At 40.1% G+C, this 19,337-nt stretch overlaps 1 protein-coding gene across 4 annotated transcripts in view; it reads right to left on the reverse strand.

Annotated features, from left to right (window-relative positions):
• Nucleotides 1-19,337, reverse strand: part of cntn1a (contactin 1a) — a 61,408-nt gene that overhangs the window by 37,456 nt on the left and 4,615 nt on the right. Inside the window, exons 1-2 of one of the 4 annotated variants that reach the window (XM_026175389.1) lie at nt 245-1,006; nt 51-75 (exon numbers count right to left, since the gene is read on the reverse strand). The exons of 1 other annotated variant lie outside the window; for it this stretch is intronic. In XM_026175389.1, the coding sequence (XP_026031174.1) occupies nt 51-75; nt 245-265 (46 nt within the window). In that variant the 5' untranslated portion in view covers nt 266-1,006. Of the gene's footprint in view, nt 1-50; nt 76-244; nt 1,007-7,200; nt 8,489-19,337 lie in introns of those variants that run through there. 2 more of the 4 variants (XM_026175387.1, XM_026175391.1) reach the window with 2 other exon arrangements.

Below are 19,337 nucleotides of genomic sequence, written 5' to 3' on the forward strand. Positions count from 1 at the left end.
CACAAATACCCCGTTTAATTGCATTATAGTGAAGACAAGCAGGGGGTTACCTATTAGTGGAAACCCATCAGCACTCTGTAAGAGTTGTAAAAGACACACAGAAAAACAATTAGGGCATAGTGTGTGTGTGTGTGTGTGTGTGTGTGTGTGTGTGTGTGTGTGTGTGTGTGTGTGTGTGTGTGTGTGTGTGTGTGTGTGTGTGTGTGTGTGTGTGTGTGTGTGTGTGACTTTGCTCAGTGCTTACCTTGCTGCCGAGTGCTATCATGCCAGTGGCTATGTGACGAGATGAGCTACTTAGCGGCCCATGTCCCCATCCCCTCCAACATGCCTGCCAAGTGTCCTAAATACTCTGCTCTATTGTCTGCCTCAGAAACAAGCAATCCTGCTGGATGGAAGCACTCTCTCTCCAAGGTGCAAAGGAGGAGGGAGGGACGATAAGAAAAGAAAAGGCCAATTCCCCGAGCAGGACAGGGAGCCATGCAAATGGGACGCCAATGAGAAGAAGCCTCCCTGCAGTGAGAACGCTTCACAGAGGGGTCTTCTCTTCTCACTGTGGCCTGGCTGTGGTTTAATCTCTTAAGCCCTCTGGTCCCACTCACAGATACGTGTTGAAACACCCACACACAGACACAGAGAAATACAAATTGATACAACATTCACTCGTCGACTTTGCTCCATCATTAGCCTGGCAGGAAGCCACACATATCATCAGCGCTGTCATAATCACCCCCTCTTTACTGTCAGAGAGAAAGTAAAGGTAGAAAAGAAATCAATAAAACACAGGCTTCACTCAGAGACGCAGGACCAGCACAGTGGAGATAAGACATGAAGGTGTGTTGTTGCATGTTTGCTGTAAACTTGATGTAATTCTCCCAATCCAAAGCAGATTTCTAATATATATATTTATATATGTAGCAGAATGGCAACAACAATTTGGCTATTCTTTGAATTCTTTGAACTAATCTCCACACGTTAAAAAGAAAACACAAGAAAGCAATCACTTGGGAAAGGATTAAGTGTTCTTAGCTTTCTTTTACCTACACTAGCCACAAGATTAATTCTTACTTATAATTCCTCCAGTTGGTAAAGTTATTAAGCATCGCACAAATGTAAACTGGGAGTTATCTGACCTCCAAAATGTAAAACTACGAATAAATGATTGAACCTGTCACTGTGCTTTATCTTTCAAACTGATCTTTACAAACCAGATGCAATATACGGTAAGTAAAATAATTATCTGATGTTATCTGATGTGTGTTTACTTTGGAAACAGATATAAAAAGGACATCATGATTATACACTAGGAATGTGGAACGTGTGTATCATTTTAAATCGTCTTATATTTGTGAAAAATAACTGCAATGGAGAAGTAAAGCTGGATGTATAACTGCTGGATAAACAGAACATATCTATATCTATCTATACATTTCTCTTACTGTAAATACTAACCGCTTTATTATGTCCTTAGTACATAAAAATGTCAGCACTTTTCTCCTGTAACTAAAATAATAACTTTAAAAGTTTAGGGACCACTTTACCGCGTCCTGGAGGGGAAAGAAAGAAAAGCTAAAATAAGTAATGTGCCTTTTGCAAACCTCTTCAGTGGAGCTATTCATGAGCAAACTGCAAAAGGATGATATATTATTCAGCTCTTCCCAGCTGTGAGTTTTTCACTCAGCCTGTGGGGGGTATAAGGTTTTTAAGTGCAATCTATTCTATTTAGGGGACAGGAGGCAGCAGTGTTATACAAACGCTCACACACTGCCTTTGGGTTGCAGTAACCAGGAAGATGCTGAGCAAGTGTTACAGAGCAGGGATTTGGTCGAGGGGATACCAGAAGGTTTAAGAAAGGTTTAGCCTCGTGAGGCTCACATAATAAATTCATCTGAGGAAGCTTTCAGTCTGTATCACCACAGCAACTAGATGCATTGTATGAAAATGCTAAAAGGAAAAAAATAAAGCTTTGCAGTGGGACAACAAAACTCTGAGTAATGGACTGATTAACCTTATTGAATTTCATTAAAATCACACAGAGGCCTCGAATCTTTCAATATGCTAAGTCACCTTAAATATGGGGTTCATTAAACTTTCATAGGTTATTATGGAAAATAAGAGAGCAAGCAACAGGAGAAATGTATTTTAGTGTTGGAAATGCACTTACAGTAGAATGTACCCAATGAAATCAGGTATCGATGGTACAAATGTCTGCACTAATCCTTCAAATCATCATAGCAAATGGAGCAGTTCAAGAGAGCTCCAGATGATGCTTGAGACCAAACCCAGTCTAATGACATCCATTAAGATGAAGCAGACGGTCCCTGAAAAAGTCAGGAGAATTGTGCAAAGAGGTGTAAAGTACACCTTCTTACTTTTAGCAAGCACTTTACATCTGGTCTTAAATCATGAGCTCCCTGACTAATCAAAACCAATGCAAATCTCTCAGAAGGAGAGCATGTGGAGCAGAGCACAGAATGCAGTGGCAAAGCATAAGCCTTGTGTCTGGCTGGATTCTGCTTTTTCTTTCAGCACGATTTACCCAAGACTTCTGACTCAGCAGAACCCCGCCGGTGACGGGAATAAAAGAGGATCATTCCCCACCTTCTGTACATGCTATTAGAGATGCAGTATATTCAGTTTATGCCATTTAACAACACTACTCTGACCAGAATGGACAAATTTGCGCATTTACAGGTATTTGTGTCTACATTTGTTTAGGTAGATATATTTCTCAGATATCGGATGGTTTGCTGTGCATTATTTTCAGAAAACCTGGCAGCTAATTGGACAACTAATAGTGCAATGTTACTCCCTCCTGAATAGATTAGGGAGGGGGTAATGTTGCATTGCTCATATCATCTTCCTTTTTGTGACCTATTATTTGTTTTTCACTATTGCAGAACATACTGTTGAGTGATTGCTGTGGCAGTTTAAAACACAAAGAGCCACACACACAATTTACACACAATGACTGAAGCCTGAAAAAACAAATAACAGATTTTCTTGTGTACGGAAAGCTTAAACAGTAAAATCCAATATCACACTTCATGCACATGAAGGTGGATTTCTTTTGAATAAATCAAACTGATTCTAATGTGTGATCATCAGCAGTGAAATTAAAAATCATCTGCCGCAATTAGTAGTTATCTGCACTTTATGGTCGCAGATCATGCACACTGGATATTTGTGCAAATCAATAAATCACTCAACTCTACTATCTTAAAATAATATGTTGATAACATCCACTAGATTAAAGTATTTTGCACTGGAGGACGACATCCAGCTGTCATAAAAGTCACTGCCCTGATTTATCCATCTCTATGAACATGTTTGATGGTTTGATGTGGTGATGCATGCCAGCAACACAATGAGCAGAATGGACGCATGGAAGAGAGAAAAAAGAAAGACACAGGTGACACTGTTCATTTGTCTTGTGAACAGTGTCATTTTTGTACTACTGCAGAAACCTCATACAGAGAAGTAGGGCTCAATGAACATTTTTTTATTGGGTTTATCCATGTGATTCCCACTTTGAGCTGCAAGCAATGTTTAACTGATTTTATTCCCACAAACATCCTTTCGTCCTTCTTTGGCTTTGATATTTGTGCATGTGCGTGCTGATGAACGGGCTTCGAAATAAGGCACAATATGTGTTTAATCAACACTGTATTATTCAGTAAGAAGTGAAGTATTCGTTTGTGTACTACTTGTCAAGAACAGGTCTGTGAAACTGAGTTTATTGGCCTAATACGTACATAAATAAACCTATAATAGTCCAATAGTCCATGCTACAGTATTGTTTGATCTGAGCTCGTTTGACAGATTGCGTGCAGATATACAGCAAAAATGTAATGTGAACATCAAACATCTACTCTCTGAAAGATAAGTGTACGATTACACTCATCAGCCAGACACTGTTCACCCTAGTTAAGTATACAGTTAAAAGGTGATATGCAAACTTTTGTTCTGTTGAATATGCACCCATATAGTAAAGGAGGATTGCGTAACTTTTCTCTTAACATGACTGTCACTTACCCGTGCATGCACCTTGCACAAATGCATAAATCAGGTTTGGAAATTGCTCAGGTCCTGCTGTCCTATATAAATGTCCTTTTAGTCAGTTGTTAGCTGGTTGCCTGGCAATGTGATGGCATCATAAAAAGCATTTAAGTAAAGGCATATTCAAGTCTTGCACATTAATATATATCAAAACTGAACTGGAAAAATAGAATTGAACTAAACTGTGATGAATTGATAAACTGAACTGAATTACACTGATACAGTGTTTTTATAAGGTTTTATGGGAGCATAAATGCTAAAATAAAAACTGGTCATTTTAGCCCTCTGGGAGACGGTTGCTAGGCAACATGTTGATGTCATAATATCAGATACTGAAAAGACCCTCGATGAGACTAAGATGTAACAGTTTGCCAAGTCTGGTTGCTCAACTCCTGACTGTGTAGGAGGAGTTCATGGGAGAGACAGACTGAGATTTGGTGTATTAAACTAAGATAATGGTAACAGAGTTCCACTGCTGCTGTTCGTGCTTTATGGATATAAGAACCGGCAACAATACAGTCTCTCAAATGCTTAAACTGAAGCCAACGTAAATTACTCCTGATTACTCAGATATGGTTCCTCCTTAAAAACCTTTTAGTACTTTTGCTTCTGTTCTCTTTGAGTCATTCAAAGAGAACAGAAGCACAATGAACTGCCCAGGTTTTGACTTAGGAGAAGGGACTACTTGGGCCCACTCTGCCCGAAAGAGCTTTTGTGTGCATGTTAATGTGAGTAGTGTCGAGAGTTTAGATAAGTAAGGTTCCTTGGAAAAGATGTTCAGCTCTTGTTGCGTTTGTTTGTCAGGCAAAGAGTTGGATTACTCCGATTGCTGGATAGAAAATGAAATTATTATTATTATTATTATTATTATTAGTAGTAGTAGTAGTAGTAGTAGTAGTAGTAGTAGTAGTAGTAGTAGTAGTAGTATATATATATTTTAAAATCTGGATCTGTGTGAGACAGACACTATCTATCTATCTAAATATACATTATCATAGATATATACCTTTTTTTTTTCCTGTAGACTGTGACTTTATGAGCTGAGTTATGGCATCTCAGAACTAGTTTTGAAGTCTGTCTGGAAATGAAAGGTGTCTTTCTAAACAGCCACGATGAACGAGTAGTTTGAAGTACGGCGCCCTGATGCATTTTCACCTCTGCACAGCTGACGAAATGTTACAGCAAACGGTTGACACACTCAAGGTGTGTGGCGAGGGGGTTCCTAACACTAAAGGTTAACATATCTAACAGAACTATAATCCTACACCCAAAAATACTACAAATTTGCTTCATCAGGATTATGTATTTATGTAGTTTAAATCATTTTCAGCAGCAGCCTGATAACCAATCAGGAAGCAACCTCAGAAGTCAGATTTTGACAGAAATATTGTTAAATCCAGACCAGTGAATGAAATCATGTTATTCCTGCCCTCATTTAACTACAGCATAGCAAAAAACAACAGAAAAACAGAAATGGGTTTCTTATGTTTTTAATGATTGGATGAATGTTGAATGTTTGGCTGCTTGAAAAGATTTCTACTGTAGTACCTCAACCCACTGATTAGAAAACCATATGCACATGCAGGTGTGCCACACAAAGATGCAGAAATTGAGCTAGATGGTGGACTCTTACCACGGGACCATGCAAGCTATGAAGCAGTTAGAACTTTGTTTAAATACAATAATGTGTTTAGAACAATGCATATCAAGGGCAAAATACATATACAATACATATTTTGAGGTGGCTGTTGATTTAATAGGCATACCAAGACCCAGCATATCAAAGATATAGCCTTAATATGAATATATCAAGCACGTTTCATATAATGCAATATGATGTAACAGTCATACACACACAGTAAAAAAGAAATAAAGCAATGAATATTTATTGTAATATTAGCCCAAAGATGCATAAGAAAAGTAATGCCTTAAGTAAGAAATGTAAATAAGACAAGCCCCAGAAAATCATCTGTGCTGAACTAACAAATATAAATATACAAAAGAAGGAGACAGTGTGCAGAAAAGGACACAGACACTGTGGGTGCTGGATACACAACCACTTTCCTTATACCAACTTACAAACTCCTGTACAGTCCCACACATACACATGCACACACACACATACAACGCTTCAATAGGTTTATCCTTTCAGTGTGCAGCACTGCAGTGTTAGGTAGGATGCTTCATTCTGAGAGGCAGATAATGAGCTATTCCCTCTGCAGAGGACAGAATCCCAGAGCCAGCAGAGCTCAGCAGTGCTACATGCTCCCTCTCTCACACACACACACACAAACATAAGTTGCAATAAGCAAAAAAAAAAAAAAAAAAAGCCAGCAAAACTTCCTAACTCTAAGCACTCCTCTGGCTCCACCACACAGTATACACACAAACCAAACACTGAGCCTACTCTGCCACCCACCTCTGTTCTAGAGCGCACAGCTCTGAGGCACACAGAGACCCCAACATGCTTGCAGGTACAGTCCCGTTAGCTTGAGTTGGCAGCAGTGAAGCCGGCTGTATATATTCCTGCCTGAGGATAAACTGCTAGTGCTGGCTAGCAACCGCTGTCATGGCATCCTGGACCCCTTCTATCACAGGCACTCAGCAGCGCAGAAGCCCCCTCCATCGCATACACAAATGTACACTGAGCTTTCAAATCAAAGGGCTCCCCAGCTGTGACCTCACATCACAGTGGAAAAGGAGGAGGATGCGGGAGAGGAGGGGCTGTTTGTGGAGTGTTTTTGCAGTGATATTTCGGGCTGATATTGGTGTGTGTGGCCAGAAGGTACGGCAGCCACAGCAAGAAGGACAAAATTACCACAACAAGGAAGAAAGAGGAGGAAGACTAGAGCATGTACCACGGGGGAGGATGCAGCTGTGAGGGGGGAAGAAAGAACAGTTGTTACAAACAAAATGTTTGCTGCAAAGGTGGTGGCATGCTGTGGGAGGGAGGGAAGAAGACAATTTAATTTTGATACCTGTGAGGGCTGCGTCCATTCCCACAGCTGGACATAAACTTTACAGTCACACTGGAAGAACAGCATGAACCAGCCTCACAGAGGGAGCAAGTGCAGCAAAGAAATAAAAAAATAAACAGAAGCCATGGCACATTCAGTGGCTCCACCTTATGCCTCATCCACTCACCCACTCTGAATGAGCTCTTCCTCATGTTGTTTACTTTCTCTTTTTCCCGCTTCCTCATCCTGTTTTCCATATTCTTCTCCCTCTCCTTTAGCCCAATCCACATCTATCATCTCCTGTTTTCTCCATCCCTTCACTTCTTCTCTCATCCATAATGGATGGTTTGAAGATATCCTCTTCCTGTAGTGGACCCTGGTCCCTGGTGCCAGTCAGCCTGTATTGATTATTGCACCAGAGGAGTCATCAAGGCATAGATAATAGGACTTAGAGTTGCACTAAATCTTCTGCATCGTTCCCCTTCCCCCTTCGAGGAGCTGGTCCATGTTTTTCTGTCTTCTACTGTCAAAATGTACATGAATCTAATTAGTAAGTGCGTTCACTGGCTTTGAATGAAGCCAGAGAACGCACAGTGCATTGGTCAGGATTATACAATCAGAAACAATGCAAGACACACAACTGTTTATGCTCAGTTTTCACCAAAGTAGCGCACAAATTGTGTCTTCCTCTTGGTTATATTTGTGTGCCACAGTCTGACGCATGCCACATTAAGGTTCATTAAACAGGATATCTCCTCTGTGCTCTGGCCAGCCTGTCTCTCCTTTGACCCAGGCCTTCATATATAGGTCAACAGTGGCATTCAAGTGACTGATGTATGTCACAAGCACAATACTGCTCTTTTTAGGACTGGACATGCAGTCAGTCACGCCCTGCAGCATTATAATGTAACAATACGTAGGGCAAATCAGAAATCTAAAGGGATATCTGTCGTTCTCTTCCTGCACCACCTCCTTACAGGAAGGCTTGGCGAGTTGTTCTTGGTACTCCAAGAAGTGTTGAATCTTGAGTAAACATAGTAGGGCTTCATTAAATGGAGCAATTTTCATGCTCACTGAGCAAAATGCATACAATGCAACGTGTGTGGCTAAATGCAAGAAGACAGAAAGAAATATGCCTGGAAAATAACTTTTCGAGCACACGTGATAAACTTTGGGTGTCATGTGAAGGAAAAGTTAGACGGACATAAATGAAAAGAAATGACATGGTAGCTTATTTTCATACAGCATCTTTGTAATAGAGTGAGTGTCGTTTATTTGTATAACAGCAGCAATAACATCAGCAGTACACTGTGTATATTTGGAATTCATAAGAGAAGCCCTTTTAAGATAAAGTAGTCATATAGGATTACGTTTTATTATACATAAATACAGTTGTATAACAAGGCCAGAAACTTGGTTTGAACTATAATGTGAAGAGGTGATCAAGTGATACGATTTGATAACTTTTTAAATTAACCTTAGATAAATACATACCTATAACACTTCTTATTCAAATTCCAATTCTTTCTTCATTATATATATTCCAAATAACAAAAATCTGGGACACAATAAATGGAGAAAATGGGCTAAAATGTGATTTTTAACCAGCTGACGTTGTGGTTAAGTGGCCAGTTGGCTACACATTTGGTTCAAGTCAGCCGTGAGGTTACTGTACCTGCTGTTCCTTCATACAATAACTCCAAAATGCTACAAAAATGAGTCATTTATTTAATTGAAATTAATATGATACAGGACTTAGCAATATAACATCTGAAACCAGTAATGTTGACATTCGATAACTTTTTACCATATTAGCTGTTTATTATTTACCACTTAACTGAATATTCAATTTAGCTGCAATGTGAAAACAACATGCACATTCACTCCAGTGTAATTAGCTTTTTAGTGTGACACAAATTACTTCATGTATCAGGATTCAAACTGAGCCAAAATGAGCCTTTATAAAACAAAACATTGAATGCAATACTTTCAATTTCAATTATTAATATTAATATAGCACAAAATCACAACAACAGTTGCCTCAACTTACTTTATATTATAAGAGGAAACATATGCATTAGAAAGAAAAACCTCAACAATCAGATGACCCTCTAAAGCAAGCATGTGGTGACACAGTGGAAAGGAAAAACTTTCTTTTAACAGGAAGAAACCTTTTTGTGATTGTAACAGTGCGATTTTGCTGTTATTGTTATGTAAATCTATATTTGGACCAGCAGTGTTCATGAGAGTGGGGGAGCCCATTTAGTAGCGTCTCTAATAACAATCCTGGCTTTTACTCTCATGCACAAACATCCTTACAACAACACAGAGACCCAGAGGAGCAAAGCGATTAGCAGCAAAACGAGTACTCCCATTGCCTTGTGGCAATCGAGCATTTTTTCTGGAGTGGAAAAATAGGTCTGACACGTCAGCAAACAAGGTCATAGCGCAGAACACAGGTCCCATGTTTATGCTGCCAAGTGTTCTGTCAGCTTGAAACTCCTTCTCTATCTTTCTCTCCCCGCCTCCCTCAGTGCAGAAATGGTCAAAGAGAAACAACTCTAATCTCTGCCACAACAGCAGAATAGGCAAGTGGACAGCCTCTAACGAGAATAATAACTGTACACCAAAGCATTAACCCGACTCACAGAAAACAGCATCACCAGATCACTCCTCCTTTTTCTATTCACAACCAGCCTCTCGATGTTAGGCTTTTCTGTGTTCATTATTCTCGTCTTCTGAGAAGACTGTGTGAATAAGCTGCAGGTGAGATCTGAGCAGAGGAGTTTTGAAGTGGGGCTATTAGCAGAGACTTTTCTAATGTGTGCGCGATGGCTGTTATCTTCAACTTGGGTTGCAGAAGTTTGATAGAGTCAGACCAAAGAGTCCTCTTCTCTATACACCGCTTAATTTCTGTATTTTTCTTCAGCTTTAAAGGAGAACCTCAGACAATCAAAACTGAGCGATTGAGTGCGTGGGTGGACGTGTGTGAATGTGTAGTATGCTTAAGTTCAAGTTTGCTAAAGACTCCAATGATCCCTCACCTCAATACTTAAGTGGACTTTTTCACAACTGGCAAAAGTTATTATGAAATGTCAGACAAAAATATACCTGTCAAGCACACAAGGCCAAAATGACTATTGAGACTCAATGCGAATCAGTGAATGCTGCAAGTAAGGCAGGTACTTCTTACTGTAAAAGATAAAGCGATGCCTTTGCGGACAGGTTTGTGAGACACCAGCCAATCACTGGCATTTATAAATCAATTCACACTCATTATAATACTCGGAGTAATCCCTGGGAAACAGAAACCAACAGGAGCTCAATCGATGTTTGTCAGAATAGCTCTGATGAATCAAAGACAGTGGATCAGCCACCCAGTATTGATTCGCTACCCATACCTTAGCATCACTCCTAAAACCCATTGACACCAGAATTAGCATGATTAGAACAATTTATTTCTTCCTGTGCTTCTATTAGTATTTCTGGTTTTACAGTTTCTCACTGAGATCTAAAGCTTATCCTCGTGAGTTGTAACAATTGTCTTATTCTGCATTTCTACAGTCAGTAAAGCTGGGGGGGGGGGGGGGGGGGGGGGTTAGAGTCTCAATACTTTTGGACAAAAATGACTTTTTTCAAGCTCATTCCTGCGTGTTCAAGACAAGCAAATTAAAAATTATTATTTGTGCCCAGGAATTAGCCACAGTGAATTCATGTCCCTTAGCAACACAGTGAAATGATTTAGCAGGCAGTGGAGTGAAGCACTTATTGCTGTGTCAGTTCTCACAGCATGCTGATTGATCTAAACCCACCAGCCTGACAAGATGGATTATTGGATGATCGTGATCAAACAAGTCTTGCCAGAATCTAGATGCCTCATATAGCAGGGACTTACTGACAACGGGAAAGTCATAGTCATCGTCTTTATCTAAAATCAGAGTGGGTCTTGCTAGTTCTCTCAAAAAGACTATGTGAAATGGTCCCCCTCTTCAGTTTACTGAACAGCAGTGCACAGTTTACTGTGCATTAGTGTAATGTACAGTTTGTCTCTTACTCACTGACCAATTACGAGAAGCCCTCTGTCTGCATTATACCCCATGCGCCATTAAGAAAAATTCCCTTGTGGGTTTATATTGGTTTTATTATTACAATATTACAGTGTAGTAATATTGTGATAATAACATACAAGCTATATTTAATGTACTACTACAATTATGTTTTCAATACATCAAGACCCATGTATTTTGGATAGCAATCAGTTAATACAAATCCCACATATATACTCAAGTCCTTCCCAATCAGTGGTGGGTTGTTGAAGAATTCAGGATGAGCACATTTACACTTTTTAAATATTTTTTTATATTTTTTATAATCTCTGCAGAATATATCCCTGTAGGGGAACCTATAGCCACAGCTTCACCCATATTCTTATGCCAAACCCCACAGCCACATAAAGACTGCAGAAGAATAAATGAAAACAGGAAAGGCAGACAGGGGCAACAAATTCATGCCGAGTGTGGACGTGCTCAAGCGTTGGGAATGATAATTTAATTTGTTGAACCCATTGTGGCTCCCACTGCTACTGTAGCTTTGATGCAAAAGGAGCCCATTTGCCAAGGGCAGCGCAGAACAATTTGCAGCTTTAAGTCACCAGGACCTGCAGAGATTTGTTTACTTCTAATATTGCCTATTTCCATATTTCTCTCCAAGGCGGATGTGGATGGATGACAGATTATTCCAGAAATTGAAAAAGTAAGAAACAAATCCCTTGGCACTCTCTTTCTGAGCAGCACTGGTGCCTGTTTGTCTGGACCACAGTAAGAGGTTGGGGAGAGCACACGCTCAGGCCTAACAAGATCTCTGGTATAAAAGACACATGCTGAGTTGTTTACTTTGGTGACTTACCGCTTAACGATTCATTAAACCAACTCAGACTCAATGAATCCCAAATGAAACATCATAATGCCAAGTTGGGTAGAAATGTAAACACCCTGCAATCTTGCTGATAAATAAGTCATTAAAAAGTGAATGAGGACATGAGATACCCATAAAATATGCTTCCTTGTACGACACTGCATTTATATGATGAAAGGATTTTCTTAAGATTAGAGATTTCCCTTTCTGAAATTTTTCCAAAAGCATTTCAGCTCAAACAAGAGGCCCAGACACCTCCTCCAGAGTTCAAAGTAGACAAGACAAAGCTGGCTTTATTATTCCCTTGACTTCCATTTACTGTATTGGCCTGTGCCGATGCTTTTAAGCAGTGGCATGGATATTCATGCCTACTCATCAGGAAGTCTTCCCTCACGACTTGTGCCACTGCAGGCTCTATGGTCTCTCTCAATGGGTGCATTTGTGTGTGCAATAATACACCCCTGTGACTTGGCACTCGAGCACCCTGTTGCAAAAAACAGTCAGCATGAACCCTCATTCAGATTGCTAGAAATCTGAATTTGACAACTAAGACATGCAATGCTTGCAGACCATCCGCCATCATACAGCCCACATGTTCACGTCCGGAACTGTAAGCATACCCGTTCACTTGTGTTTACTGTTGAGCACATGGCCACAGTCAGATGGCCTGTTGGAAAGCAACGTGTGTGCCGACTGACAATGAGAACAGTCTGGGCAAAGACCTGAGTCATTTGGTGCCTCTTTGGCCAAGTAACACCATGTGATCATGGCTCACAACACAGAACAGGTGCCCACTTACAAAAAAACCCTCAAAGAGACGGTGAAAGAGAGAGAGAGATGCAGCAAAAAGAATAAGCGCTTAGATCAATGTCAGACCACAAAAGGTATATTTCTGCAGCGTGGACTAAAATCCTCAAACCCAAAATTGGTAAACCATGACACTAGTTGGCTATGTCAGCACGAGTAGGTGCAGATGTGTGGGAGCTCTCTGGCGTTCAGATCACCAGATTATCACTTTACATAAGGAAATCATCTCTTCCCAAGTACAAAGCTGTTTGTGCACAGTCCAACTGCTATTAAAGATAAGGCTCAGACAACCCACGCAGCTACAGATACAGCATTTCCAATCAAGCTGGCTTTCCCTCAAGTAGCAGCAAAAAAACCCTCTAAACTAGGTTATATGACGCTTCAAACAAATGCTTTGTTTGACTCCCTTGCATTTCTGCACACCTACATCTTGCTGGGCTTTATCCATTCCTGTGTGGCAGCATATTTCTTAAGACTCACGTGGACTAACTTAGCATTTATTCAGCTTTTTTTAAACTACTGATATTTATATAATGCATAATTACTCATAACAGTTTACTGTTTACTAGCCATATTTCAAGAAATTCACATGAAATGACAAAAAAAAGAGTACTGATCATATTAGTTTGACATGTAAACAATATTGATTGTTCACTTCAACACTAACCCCACCCCCCACCCCCGCCTCAGTCATATAGGACACCAGTGTTTTAGCTTGTCTTCTTATCCTCTATTGCAAGGGAGTTAAACAGAAGTCCAACTCCTCATCTTTCTATCCTTTGTGGACACAGTGGGGTTTTTTTGTGGCTGTGTGTACAGGATTGTGTGCTTTCTTACTGTGACACTGCACCCTTCACTCTGTCTGTCCTCCACACACTGTGGCCCTGTATGTGCAGCATGAGTGGAGCTGTGTGTTGTAGATAAGAGTCAGAGTATGGCAACTGTGGTGTGGGGCACGTGTGAAAAGACCACCAAAAAAAAAAAAAAAAAACCAGGGGGGGATTTAGCTGTCTTTCTCCCAGTCAGATTCACCTCTGGGTGCCCTTTCCTCCACACACTGCCATTACATCGTCCTCATGAATAATCCAGCCTGTGACACTATTCTGTGCTATTCTACTGACACATTTCACCATGAGGCTCAACACATGCAGTATGGAAGCTGTCCACTGCAGTGCCCTAGTGAACTACGACTTCCACGCTGTGTATGATGTACAACTTATTTTCGCTCATGATGTGAGAAATATTTTGCCGGAACCTTCCTCTGTCTAGACAGACGATAATCAGCTGTATCTTCACCCGTTTATTGTTCATTTGAATTCCATTACAGCAAGGCTGAAATGAGCAAAAGTAGAATAACATATCTTTAATTAAAAGCTGACTGCCCCTTCTCTGTCTCTCTTTTTTTCCTTTTCTCTCTCAACCACTCTCACTTGGATGTCTTAGCGAGCACTAGTCTGACTCATGACAATTAAAAGAGAGGCCGAGAACACCGAGAAGGCATGTGTTATTCTTCACGGGGCAATATTGGCCACTTATTCTTGGGGGCAATTTGTTGTTGCTAAGGAAAATGTGAGAATAGTGTCAGCAGCATGAATTAGCAGATTGCAACAGAAGCTCCTCCAGCTACAAACTCAGCCAAGGAAAAGGATGTGGAGGATAATTAGTGCACAAGTTGCACGCATAAGTCAGACACATTTCCCAGAACGCTGGTTTTCAGATCTGAATAATGATATGCCAACTTAAAAGAACAACTTTTGTTTAGGGACATTTTAGAGTAATTCGTCGGAAGCTATTAGTGCTGCTGTATTCTACCGTTAGTGCTATGAGAAAACATGACGCAGGTTGTTACATCACCTTGTGAGTTTGTGAGCCAAATGTGACAATGTCGAGCCAGTGAAATAGTGCGGCCCTGATGTGTCAGCTGGCACGGCAAGGACTTATACAAAGAGTACACTCCTTGGGCTAGGAAAGACTATATAAGCATTCTTTGACTGCTTTTATTCACACTCATTAGCTATGCAGCAAGGGGGCTGATTTGAGACCCTTTGAGAGGATCCAGAGAAACCAGGTCTGTTAGTGTGAAATGGAAAACCGACCTGTTTGTCAGTCTCACCTACACCGAATGCTAATGCTGCTCTCATCAATGGGCTCTTCATGCAGAGATCCAGCCGAGGACATAGGAACTAGCACCAGTAAAATACGACCACAGGGCAGCACAGCAAAGGAGCCAGAAGAGGACAGTGGCGTGCCACAGCCCGCAACAGCTACAGCTTTTATCTGCGGTTACACTGATCTGAGGAATGAAGGTAGAGATCCAACTGTTTTGTTCTGTTTCTCATAATGCCTTCAGCAGCCCTTCACTCACTGCCTCTTTCTCCTTCTGCCATTTACATTGCTTGAGAGAAGGAGTGAATAACAACAGGCTTTCAAAACAATTCTAAAGTGTTAAATCAATACAGACAAGCTCCGGTAAAAATAAGTAACAGTAATATACAGCCAGAAGGCCTGAAAGGGAACACAACACTGCATTATAACTTTTAACCGATCCTCTTAGTGAAGAGCTCTCTGTGAGAGGCAATTACGGCATCCAGTGAGTGATTTTAAACATACGTAGCATGGTGCATAATTTAAAAAATATAACCTAATGGACATACAACTCGAGTCAGAGGTTTACATACACTCATCATGGGCATGATTATTATGGCAGTTTGTGGGCCTTCTGGATTCTTCTGGATTTATTTGACTTGTTTGGCTTGACATATTGCACCACTAATATTGGGTTGAATGTCCATTAGCAACTTGCACCTCGACCAGATGCTTTTGGTATCCATCAACAACCTTTTAGCATAATTCTGGTTGCATATTTGAAAACTCTTCTTGGCAGAATTGGTAGAATTCAATTAAATTAGTTGGTTTTTTTGGAGATCAACTCTACTTTTAAGTCCACAAATTTCCATTAGGGCAAAGGTCAGTTGAGGCTTTGAGACGTCCATTCCAGAAGCTCAGTTGGGCATTTATAAGCAACTGCAATTTGCCATTATCTGACTCAGACTTTGGCATTATGTAGAAGTCGAATGACCTCCCAAATCGACTTCACCTCAAATTAACAGCTAAAACAACAGCTATAATTGAAACTTACGCACAACTGGGTGTTCCAACAGGACAATGAACCCAAACGCATATCAGAATTGGTTTTGGAATGGGCAAAGCAGGCTAACATTAAGCTGCTGAAATGGCCTTCCCAAAATCCCAAAAAATATTCAGCAATAATTATATGAGAAACTTGTTGGTGGCTATCAAAAAGATCTGGAGCAAGTATGTGCAACTTGCAAAGGTACATTTAACCTAATATTTAGGGCCGAGGTTCACTTTTGGCTCTGTAATTATACTTTTAATCCTATGTGGATTAGAGAAAGTGCAAAAATAATTTTCAAACTTGTTCAAAGTCTTATCTTTTTTAAAGCCATTAAGGATGTCTCCTGTACAATCATTTGAAATCAACTTGAAACAAAACACTAAAAAAACCCAGAACTACCATGACATTGATGTCCATGATTGCATGTATAATTTGACCAAAACTTACAAATTAAATTTAATAGCAGTGAAGATGGAAATAGAAAGCCACAATTCATATGTGTAACATTAGTATGAGTAGTCTAAGCAATAAAAAGAGCAGGTAAGCAAACAGAACAGATTGAATAATGGACAATGCAGTAGCACTTGCTGAGGCTTCTAGTGCTATACTTCCCATCTCTGTCAAGGGTAATGGGATTTCTTAGGTTTAAATGCACTTCACTCACTCTGTGTAGCCAATAGGAAGCTAAACTATTGATCCACAAACAATTTAGCTGTCCAGCTGTCCAGAAAGGGGAAAAACAGGGTGCCCCTAAACGTATAATTAGGCTTCCTGAGAGATCAACTTCTTCAGTATTCGAGCCACGTACCAGGAAGCCTTTCCCTTGGGGCTCTTTCTGCTATTAGCCTTCTATTACTTACAGTTCTACAATCCCTCACCCCGAAGTTTAGGGCCTTAATAAGCTAAAGAACTAAGATACATCTTACCAAGGACACTTTGGGTTAATGCAAAAATCTTCACTGACCCTCTCATTCTGTCATCTCCAACAGGCCACTGTTTTTCCATAGCTTTCATAGCTCCGGTTTAGTATGCTGTCAAGGCAACAGTGCATGCATCATCATCGTGAGGCAGCTTTTAGTCAGCTAGCATGAAAAACAGCATATAGTATACATGAAAGGCAGTGCTATATGGAGAAGAGTGTAGTCATGCTTGGAAGCCTTGCAGGCTGAACTAGCATGCAGATGAATTTGAGTTCTTGTCCTCCACACATGCTCACAGCACCATAGCAACAGGCCTTGCTCAAAGGCCCCAAGAGCAGCAAGGCCCCACCGAAAAAGACACTTTCATACTTAATAGGGGGCGTTCAGTCCACCAACTTCTTTCTCCTCAGCGCTATAACATAACAATGCAAGCAATTAAAGTTTAACTTTCACACGCTCATAATGAACACTGATTAAATAGCTTCAGTGTTTTCCAAGAACCATTCCTCCTGCTCCACCAAGCAGCTAAAAAAAATTCAATGTTTCAATTATTTACTTAATCTATGTGCGCTCATTTTATTTCAGCTCAGTCTGGGAGTACTCCAGGCATTTACATTTGTGCTAGTTTCTCTCCTGTGATCTGCTGTTCCCCCGAGTGTGTTTGAGTCTAGTTCACCTTGTTTGTGAGTGAGAGAGTTGGAGTGAAGCACGGAGCATGAAAGAGCAGAGACGGGGTGAAGCTAGGGTTATACTTTTTGCATCGGTGAGTACCCGAGGATCCACTTTGGCCAGAGTGGTAAAAATATCTTCATCGAAGAGTACACGTGAGGCACTGAACTTTCACCCCCAAAACCTCCAATTTGTTGTGATCACACTGATTTGTTCATCCCACTACCTCACAAGGGCACCAGCTCTGCATGCATCCAAGTGGACTTCAAGCGTACTCGAAAGATGCAGCAATTTGTGCGCACACAGGGGTATAAAGCTCCCCTTTTTCAAGTTGATAAAAACTTGTTAGCAAACTGTAAGTATAACAGCCCAAAGCAGTCAACCTGTGGAAAACCATAAGGGTTAAATTCAGTTCCTCAAAAAATAATGCTAAATGCTAGATTTTATGTGCAGATTATAGAGGAAATGTAACCTAGTTATATGTAGTGTACACATGCTGGCAAAAAAAGATACTTTTTTTCAAGTTTTTAAACATGCAAAACATCTCTGCTCTGTGCCAAAAGTCATTCATTTTCTTCTTCACAAAATGCTTCTGATTCCTTACGATTTGCAATTTATTAACATGCTTTGTAACACAGTGACATAAATTAAAATCTCAACAGATTGGGAATTTCCTTGTAAACAAGATTTTCATTGTAACCCTCTGGTTAGAAATCCCAGTGAATACATCAGACACGCTCTGCTGATTTTCAAATTGCAATCGAAAGTCATCTCGTACAGGACCGAAATAGAGCACCGAGTTGTTTGGCTGCACAGCTTCTCAGCATCCCTGTAAACAAAGTATCTGACTACACCTACAAAGGTGCAAAAACAGATGGCTCTAGGCTCCCACGTGGGAAGTGAGTCCACTGCGTGTAACATAATATTTCTGCTTAGCTAAATAGAAAAGGGGGCAATCTGAGACTTTAAAAAGTGGTATAATTAAGACCCAGTCACAAAGAGAGGTCTGAAATTGACTACTCCATTAGAGAAAACTGTCCTCTGAATTTGGTAACCTTGCAAAGTGATAGCTTAAACTCTTTATCATTATTAAATACTAAACACTTAAATACAAGCTGAAAAGAACTGAGCTGTAATGAACTATTTAATGAACTCTTCATATTACTGCATAAATGAAATATCATCAAGATAGATGAGGGTTGCTCTGCTAATGAGGAAACAAACAATGTTTAGGGCTGGCACCATAATGAAGGAAGACAAATATTATCAGAAATAACCTAAAAGAAAATTCCTGTTCACAGGAGCACACATTTGTAATCTTGCTCTAATTGACTGGATAAATCCCATAAGATTTACTTTGATTATAAAGCCTAAAAATATCTCAGAGAAAACCAAGTGAAACATCAGAGAAAAGAAATGAAATCTTGTCAGATTTAACCTAATTACAGATTTAAACTCCTCTTAAATGTCACCAAGATCATCGACTTGCTGAAAAATATATATTTTATGAGGTACAGATGTTCTAGAACTAAATGTTCTAAATTTTATAAATGTTTTTTCATCTTTATTTTTTTTATTTTATCTAAATTACTCTCTTAACTTACCCCAAAAAGCTAAAGATGGCTCTTCTTCTTCTACTCATCCTGTATGCGTGCGATAACACTTTGATAACACTGATCGATATCCACCCTTTTTAAGTGGAAGGGGGAGATAACTGATGCTACCTGCTTGTCTGGTCTGCATTATCTTAATGAAAATTAAGATAATGTTTATCTGTCCACCAGTGACACGTCACTTTGGGCAGACAGATAAACAGGAAGAACCATGCATTACTAAAGAAGCTTGCCACTTTATGCAGACTCACACAGATTAGAAGAA

The sequence above is a fragment of the Astatotilapia calliptera genome, chromosome 7 (assembly GCF_900246225.1).
Source record: "Astatotilapia calliptera chromosome 7, fAstCal1.2, whole genome shotgun sequence".
Lineage (NCBI taxonomy): Eukaryota > Metazoa > Chordata > Actinopteri > Cichliformes > Cichlidae > Astatotilapia > Astatotilapia calliptera.